At 44.8% G+C, this 9,464-nt stretch overlaps 1 protein-coding gene across 2 annotated transcripts in view; it reads right to left on the reverse strand.

The window, feature by feature from the left end:
- The window catches only part of abat (4-aminobutyrate aminotransferase), a 155,268-nt gene that overhangs the window by 51,148 nt on the left and 94,656 nt on the right, over positions 1-9,464 (reverse strand). For both annotated transcript variants that reach the window (XM_050070268.1, XM_050070267.1), the window contains 2 exons: positions 6,227-6,324; positions 6,099-6,128 (listed from right to left, as the gene is read on the reverse strand). In XM_050070268.1, the coding sequence (XP_049926225.1) occupies positions 6,099-6,128; positions 6,227-6,324 (128 nt within the window). The remainder of the gene's footprint in view (positions 1-6,098; positions 6,129-6,226; positions 6,325-9,464) is intronic.

A 9,464-nucleotide genomic window follows, 5' to 3' on the forward strand; every position in this document is an offset into this window, starting at 1 on the left:
TCTTACTTCAAGATACCTGAATGAAAATGTTTTCGTATGATAAGCGTTACCTCTTTACAGACACATCCACTTCACTCTAATCCCTTGCAGTTTTGTGCAAAACCCACGCGGTTATTTTGCGTGCAGTATTTATGTAATTTTGCCTATTCTATTTTATTATTCCTGCATATTGGGGTCCTTAAACAGTATTACAGTTGGATAATTTGGGGCTGACTGGAAAGCTGTGACTCTTGTGGAATCAGTGAGCCCCTTGTATTCATGTGTGTGCCATGTGTTTACACTCTTGCCTCATAATAGGCATATCATTGCAGTAATTTCATTGTATAAGGTGAGCTGTTTTTGATATTTTATACAGGTGAATCGAATCGAATGTCTGCTATTGATAACGCAATAAAACATCCATCGGTTAAAAGTAATTAATACTCAGTAGTTTTTGAGAAGAGTACTTTGTACTTTTACTTAAGTATTTTTTAAACACCAGTACTTTTACTTGTAATTGAGTACAATTTAAGCAATGTAACAGTACTTGTACTTGAGTACAAATTTTCAGTACTCTTTCCACCTCTGCGCTCTACCTCTCCATTTTCTACTCCCAGTTCTTCATCTTCCAGCACCTGGTACCTGTTTCTCAGGCTGATGGAAAAGGTCTTTAAGATGCTTTCATTCTTCAGCTTTGCTATATTGTACTTGACTGCTTTTCTTTTCCTTTTGCCATTTCTTTAGTCTTAGTTTGACTGTTGTGCATACAAGATAGTAGTCACTTCCAGTGTCTGCAGACCTGTGTCCTCTTGTATCTTTCACTGAGTTCCTAAATCATTTATTCATTAGTACATGGTCTGTCTGGTTCCTGGTCTTTCCATCTGGAGATACCTATGTTGCTTTATGTATGTCCTTATGTGGGAATAGAGTTCCTGTGATGACTAGCTCATTCATGTCACACATTTCACACAGCCTCTCTCCATTATTGTTCCGCTTTCCGAGCCCATGCTTGCCCATCACCCCGTCATAATCTTGGTTTTTATCTCCTACTTTAGCATTCATATCTCCTGTGACAATCAACATGTCGTGTTTGTTCCTACTGTCTAATATATCTTGCAGTTTCATGGAGAACTCGTCTTTTACTTGTTCTGCATTTTCAGTGGGTGCGTAGATGTGTATAATCGTCAGCTTAATGTGTTGGGAATGGTACCTGGCTTGAATGATCCTTTCATTAACTGGAATCCAATCAATCAGGGCTCTTGCTGCCGTTTTTGACATAAGTATACCCACGCCTTCTCTATGGTGATCGTCATCTCTTCCCGAGTAGATGATGGTTTCTCCTCCTGCAAATTCAACTTTTCCTTGTCCTGTCCAGTATGTGTCACTGATGCCCATGATGTCAATTTTTCTGTTGGTCATTTCTCTTGCTGCTAGTATTATGTTGCCACTTGTGTACAATGTTCGCACATTCCAGTTTCCGATCTTCATTGTGCTTTTTGGGTGAAGTGGTGGCCTATTCAGCCCAAAGGCATCCTGTCGGCTTTGGCCCTTGTGCTTCATGGTGTCTCTCCTGTTGTAAGGACTGGCTACAGCGTTCCCTAGATTTGGTGAATTTGCTCTGCTTCTGGTTTCTGTAATAAAGATCTTTTTCCGGGAGCGGGTTATCAGCCCACAGCCCAACCCCTAACCTGGAGGACATGTGGGATCACTCTTTGTCTGGTCTCTACCCTTCGACCTGTTCAGCTTGGGTGACCCTGCCAGGAGTGCAAGACTCAGGGATATCAGTCTGTCCATTTAAAAAGCACAAGTGATTGTAAATCAGTTTCACTTGCTTTGGTGCAAATGAAAGTGACGAAAGTAGCAATAGAGAGGTAAAAGAAAGACAACCCCCAAAAAAGGGAATTGTTTTGCATGTGGTGGACACAGACAGTTGCTCTCTCCTTATCCTTCCTGACTGATTCTTCTGTACTTTTGTGTCCTTGTCACTGATGGTAGCATTAGGTGGTACCTGCAGCCCAATCAGGTTGCACAGGTAGTCCAGCTTCTCCTGGTTGGTACATCCATAAATATGGTCACAAGAAGGTTTGCTTTGTCTACCAGCACAGTCTCAACAGCATGGAGGCTGTAGGTATGTATGCCATTATCTAAGTATATTCTTATGTATACTACGACTACTAGGATAGAAACTACTTTCTATCCTTGAGAAAGTAGTCGCAGACCAGCTGTGTGATTTTCTCCATGATAATAATTTATTTGAAGAATTTCAGTCAGGATTTAGAGTGCGTCATAGCACTGAGACAGCACTAGTTAAAATTACAAATGATCTTCTGATTGCTTCAGACAAAGGACTTGTCTCTGTACTTGTTTTATTAGATCTTAGTGCGGCATTTGACACAATTGACCATCAAATTCTGCTACAGAGACTGGAACATTTAATTGACTTAAAAGGTTCTGTACTAAGCTGGTTTAAATCTTATTTATCTGATCGTTTTCAGTTTGTTCATGCTCACAATGAATCATCCTTACGTACTAAAGTTTGTTTTGGAGTTCCACAAGGTTCTGTGCTCGGACCAATCCTATTCACTCTATATATGCTTCCTTTAGGTATTATCATTAGAAATCACTCTGTAAATTTCCATTGTTATGCGGATGATACACAATTGTATTTATCGATGAAGCCAGAAGAAATTAATCAATTAACTAAACTTCATAATTGCCTTAAAGACATACATAAAAACCTGGATGAGCACCAATTTCCTTATGTTAAATTCAGACAAAACTGAAGTTATTGTTCTTGGCCCAAAACAACTCAGAGACTCTTTATCTGATGACATAGTTTCTCTATATGGCACTGCTCTGGCCTCTAGCACTACCGTAAGAAACCTCGGAGTAATATTTGACCAAGATTTGTCTTTTAACTCCCATTTAAAACAAACCTCACGGACTGCATATTTTCATCTGCGTAATATTGCGAAAATTAGGCCTATCCTGACCCGAAAAGATGTAGAAAAATTGGTTCACGCTTTTGTTACCTCTAGGCTGGATTACTGTAACTCCCTATTATCAGGTAGCTCTAATAAATCTTTAAAAACTCTCCAGCTAATTGAGAATGCAGCGGCACATGTACTAACAGGAACTAAGAAACAAGATCATATTTCTCCTGTTTTAGCTTCTCTGTACTGGCTCCCTGTAAAATCCAGAATTGAATGGAGGGTTACTCGTGGTCCCTCAAGTTACCAAAAGTAGATCAGGAGCCAGAGCCTATGGTTAGGCTAATGGTGTGCATGTTTCTGATCAAACTGTCAGAAACAGTCTCCATGATGGTGGCATGAGGGCCTGATGCCCTCTACTGGGACCTGTGCTCACAGCCCAACACTGTGCCAACTCCACTGGCATTCGCCAAAGAACACCAGAATTGGCAGGTCCACCATTGGCGCCGCGTTCTCTTCACAGATGAGAGCAGGTTCACACTGAGCACATGTGACAGGTGTGAAAGAGTCTGGAGACACCATGGTGAACATTACGCTGCCTGTAACACCATCCAGCATGACTGGTTTGGTGGTGGGTCAGTGATGGTCTGGGGAGGCATATCCTCAGAGGGTCGCATAGACCTCCATGTCATAGCCAACGGTACCCTGACTGCTTTTAGCTACCAGGATGAAATCCTCAGAGCGACTGCCAGACCTTATACTGGTGCAGTGGATCTTAGGTTCATCCTGATGCAGGACAATGCCCAGCCTCATCTGGGCAGAGTGTGTTGGCAATTCCTGTTTGATGAAGGCATTGATGCCATTGACTGGCCCTCTCGTTCCCCTGACCTAAATCCAATTGAGCACCTATGGGACATTAAGTATCAGTGCATCTGACACCGGCAAGTACCGCCACAGACTATCCAAGAGCTCACTGATGCCTTGATCCAGGTCTGGGAGGAGATCCCCCTGGACACCATCTCTCAACCCATCAGGAGCATGTACAGACATTGTTGGGAGTTCATACAGGCACGTGGGGGGCATACACACTACTGAGTCACATTATGAGTTGCAGTGAAAAAATTCACACAAGCTGGATCATCCTGTGATTTCAATTATTTACTTTGATTTTCAGTGTGATCTTGAATCCAGCCCTCAGTGGTTGATGATTTTGGTTTCCACTGACTGTTACATAATTTTGTTCTCAACAAATTATACAATGTACATCAGTAAAGATTTTCCACTTGAATAATCTGTTCATCAGGATCTGATGTATGATTTAAAGCTATGGTCTACGTTTAGAAGGATTGATCATTATTATTAACATCATTTAGATGGTGGTTATGACCCAATAGTGCTAGCTACACAATGTGAAGAGCAAAAGGAACCAAAAAAATCCATTCTGTCTGGCGGCTGCAGGCCTGCAAAGAAATTGACCAATCACAGCCATCTGGTCCGCATGGGAGTTACTCCTTGCTCAAATTTGCACTCTCTCTCTCTTACCCTCTGTCCAATCCTCTCGCTCCATTTTGACACTCCTCTGCTCCTCGTCCCGCCTCATCCCAACCCCCCTCCGCATTTGAAAGTACAAGTAAGTAAGGTCCTCGGGATGGGCACGCTGCAGTTTATTTACAATGTTTGCTAAGCTACTAAGAGCAATGCTAACGTTAGCATCCGGTGGTATGTAGACAGCTGAGACGGTGACAACACTCAGTTCCCGGGGAAGGTAGAATGGTCTGCAGGATATTGAGTGAGCCTCAAGGTCTGGACAACAATGGTGAGCAATGATCCTGCTGTTGTTACACCAGTTGTTATGGAGATAAACACAGAGCCCCCCTCCTTTCCTCTTACCGGACTCGATGTTTCTGTCCTGCCGGTGGCTAGTGCGGCCTGCTAGCTGCACCGCAGCATCGGGTATGAGCGGGTGAAGCCAGCTTTCCGTTATGATCATAATCCCACAGGTCTGTACGTAGCGGTTAGAGGCAATCAATAGCTCCAGTTCGTCCATTTTGTTCGAAATAGATCTGGCGTTTGTCAGGAAGATGCTCGGCAGTGACGGAGTGTGAGGGTACTTCTTTAGCCTAGCCAATATCCCCGAGCGGCGCCCGCGCTTCTGCCTTCGTTCCCTCCGGCGTCTGCGTCGCTTACTCGGGCAGCAGATCCACAGTGACTCCGCAGGTCTGCCGATGGCGTCCGGGATGTTGTGTGCCTTTTGAAAGTCTCTTGTGATGTCATCCTTGCACTTCCAGCCGATGTCGATAATGTCCTGCCGACTATACACAAAATCTGCTCAACATGAGCAGAAACACGCGGACAAAACTACATATACGAGAAAGCTAAGAGCCGCTGCACTCTCGCGCGCCGCCATGTTCTGTCTCCTCAGTTCCTTTGACCGATGGAGAAAGCTCTGGCAAGATCTGGGCCTGAAAAGTGATGCTGATACAGCGGAGTTTTTGTTGAACAGGTAATATTTCGTTTTTATTGTGGATGTTGTGACATAGATAACTGTATGCTGTATGTAACTGTATGTTGCTATGCGGGAGGGGGGGTGTCGTTAGGAGGCTCGGAGGGGAGGGGGACACAAGCTCGGAGGGGAGGGATCATGGAGCACAGAGGGAGGGGTGTGTGTGTGGAGGGGAATGCTTTTTTCAAATCTTTCTTGTCGTCTTTCTAAATGTAGACCATAACTTTAATTGTTCTCTTGATGTTTTTGAGCAATATATTTCAGTGAAGCTATAAATCTACAGCTGACACGCACAGTTAGCTTGTAGGCTAACAGTAAACATTACAGTAACCGATGTTAGCTTACCCTGTTTAGCATATAGCATACTCGCTGGGGATTTCAAGATCTGTAACAATTTCTATAAATTCATTGAGGAGTCCAAATGGATGTTTTTGCTAAATTTGAAGAAATTCACTAAAGGCATTCTTGAAATGTCATGTGCAAGAGAATGGGATGGAAGGATGGACGAACAGCCCAAATATCTTAACGCCTCCAGCCACAGCTATTGCCAGTGTGCAAGCATAAAAACATTTTTCCGTTGTGAAACTGTACTTAAGAGATGATAAGAAAAATGCAAGTCATGAATGTTATATATTAATTGTGCAATTAATTAATTATTCGATTAGGTTGAGAAAGTCTCCACTCACCTGGATGTTTCCCAGTTGTTTGGTCAGTTCCTACAGAAAAATCAAAGTTAGTTACACTCAGTTATACCTGAGAATGGAGTGCACTGACTGTGTGTGTGTGTGTGTGTGTGTGTGTGTGTGTGTGTTACTTGTGATCTTGGTCCAGGAACTGAAGTTTTCATGGACGGTCCATCGTAGTCAAACTCCAGCTGAGTTTTTGGTGCTGCCTTACTGACATATCGACACCCTGCAGGAGGAAAGCACAATGAATAATATAATATATACACAGAAACACATACAGAGGGAGATAGTGAGTGTTTTTATATGCTCACTATCCCTGTTATGATCGGGCTTTGGTTATGTGTTTGCATGATATTTCGAATGATGCGCCGGTTAGAGTGGCAGCAAGTCTGAGTAGCTCCTGTTTTTTAAGTCATTTTTGAATGTGTTTTTTTCTTCTTTTTTTGGGCATTTTTAAGCCTTTAATCGATAGGACGGACAAGTGTGAAAGGGGGAGAGAGAGAGGGAGTGACATGCAGCAAAGGGCCACAGGCTGGAGTGGAACCCAGGCGGTAACAGCCTTGTACATGGGGCGCCTGCTCTACCACTAAGCCACCGATGCCCCATGTTTTTTTCTTTTTTAATGATTGTTAATTTTGTGTGTGATGTGATGAGTAAAGTTGTGTACACGAGGGAAGATCTTCTGGCTCTGAGAGGAACAACTTACGGAGTTAAACACCCAATACCAGCCGAGCTGAGGAAGCTGTTTCGAGGCTGCAGAGCAGGAGCGAAGCTAAAGGCTAGGAGGTGGAGGACCTCCTAGCCTCCTAGACCTGCTGGCAGGTCCTCACACTTGTTACAGGGAGTGTAGTCTGATGTGCTTCACGGAGACATGGCTGAATGACCATGTGCCTGACAGCTGTGTGAACCTAGTGGGCTTCTCTACTGTACGAGCGGACAGGGACGCAAAGGCGAGTGGCAAAAACAGAGGTGGGGGACTAATCCTGCTTGTGAACAATAAATGGTGTCATCCTGGATATATCACGGTGAAGGACAAGATCTGCTGTCAGGATATTGAACTGTTAGCAGTCGGTCTTGGACCGTATTATGTGCCTCGGGAGTTTTCATACATCGTCGCCATTATTGTTTACATTCCACCGTGGGCAGCAACGTGATGTCATCCATGAAACTGTGGCTAGGATTCAGACCCAGCATCCTAGTCCACAGCCCACATACAAACCCTGTGTATTAAAGTTGCCTGTTACCACCCGCTCAGTCAGGAAATGGTCCCCTGAGACCAGTGAGTCTCAGGGACTGTTTTGAATGTACAGACTGGACTGTACTGTACTACTGGAGCCACAGGACAACAACATGGACATGGACAGTAGGGTGGATATTCTAACAAAATATCTTAACTTCTGTAGGGACACTGTGTTGCCAGTAAAGACTGTATGCTGCTTCCCCAATAATAAACCCTGGGCCAGCAATAACATCAAACAGCTCCTCAACCAGAAAAAGCTGGCGTTCAAGCAAGGGGACAAGGAGATGCTCAGGGAGGTTCAACATGAGCTGAAGGGGAGACTGAGACAGGCAAAGTTGGACTACAAAAGAAAGGTGAAAGTAAGCTGCAGCAGAACAACATCAGAGAAGTGTAGAAGGGAATGAAGAACATCACAGGCTATTCAAAGAAGAATAGCCAGGTTATGGATGGTGATGTGGACAAAGCCAACAACTTCAACCTGTTCTTTAAAAGGTTTGATGGAGGGGGCAGTGTTCACCCTACCTCTGTATCCATCCCCTCTCCCACACTGTCACCTGCTGTTGCTGCTCCTGCTCCACTGTCACCTGGAAGTAGCCCCTCCCCCACTACTGCAGCTACAGCTACAACATCTACCACCCACGGCCAACTACCACTGTCCTTTACAGCAGACGAAGTAAGGATGGAGCTTGGGAGACTGTGTACAGGGAAAGCTGCGGGCCTGGATTGAGTGTGTCCAAGGCTCCCGAAAGACTGTGCAGCCCAGCTAGTGGAGCCCCTTCAGTGGATCTTCAACAGGAGTCTTCAAACAGGCAAAGTCCTGGTGCAGTGGAAAACATCTTGTTTTGTGCCGGTGCCCAAAATGGGGAAACCGGCCGAGTTAAATGACTACCGACCTGTGGCCTTAACATCACACATTATGTGCCTGGAGCGCCTGGTCCTCCGTTTCCTGAAGACAGAGGTCACTAATGCTGTGGACACCCTCCAGTTTGCCTATCAGGAGCACATGGGAGTGGAAGATGCAGTTCTTTACATGCTGCACCGGGCCTACACCTACAAGGTGTTGTGTGAAGATCCTTTTCCTTGAATTTTCAAGTGCTTTTAATACTATCCAGCTCCCCATACTGAGAGACCGGTTGAAGGGGATGGGAGTAGATCACTTCCTGACCTCCTGGATAACAGAGTACCTGACAGAGCTGCCTCAGTGTGTTAGGCTTGGAAGCTGTGTCTCTAGGATGGTCATGTGCAGCGCTGGTGCTCCACAGCGAACTGTTTTAGCACCGTTCCTGTTCACAGTCGACGCCGCAGACTTTAAATACACCTCAGAGTCCTGCCACATACAAAATACTCTGATGATACAGCTATTGTGGCTTGTATCAGGAGTGATCAGGAACGGGAGTAGAGGGACCTCGTGGATGCCTTCAGGGGCTGGTGCAGTAAGTGCTGTCTCCACCTGAACACAGCCAAAACCAAGGAGATGGTGGTGAATTTCAGAAGGAAGAGGTCACACCATCAACCAGTCGCCATACAGGGGGAGGACATTGAGGTGGTGCACACCTACAAATATCTGGGGGTCCTCCTGGATGATAAACTGGACTGGTCTTCTAACACTGATGCACTCTACAGGAAGGAGCAGAGCCACCTGTTCTTCCTGCGGAGACTGAGACCTTTTGATAGGTGTGTGGAGATGTTGTCCATGGTCTATCACACAATGGTGGCCATTGCACTTCTCTACGCTGCAGTGTGTTGGGGAAGCAGCTTGACAGACAAAAACACCATGCGTTTGGACAAGCTGGTTAAAAAAGCTGGCTCAGTGCTCGGCAGGAGACTGGACCCACTAAGATCTGTGGTGGAGAGGACCACATTGAACAAACTGAAAGATATAATGGACAATAGCAGACACCCTATATTAGATATGATCAATATATCCTTATTAACAGGCTATGTACCACAGTCTTTTAAGGTAGCTGTAATTAAACCTCTACTAAAAAAGCCCACCCTGGATCCAGAGGTGTTAGCCAACTATAGACCAATATCTAATCTTCCCTTTATGTCAAAGATCCTTGAGAAAGTAGTCGCAGACCAGCTGTGTGATTTTCTCCATGATAATAATTTATTTGAGGAATTTC

This window comes from Epinephelus moara, chromosome 18 (assembly GCF_006386435.1).
Source record: "Epinephelus moara isolate mb chromosome 18, YSFRI_EMoa_1.0, whole genome shotgun sequence".
NCBI classification, from domain to species: domain Eukaryota; kingdom Metazoa; phylum Chordata; class Actinopteri; order Perciformes; family Serranidae; genus Epinephelus; species Epinephelus moara.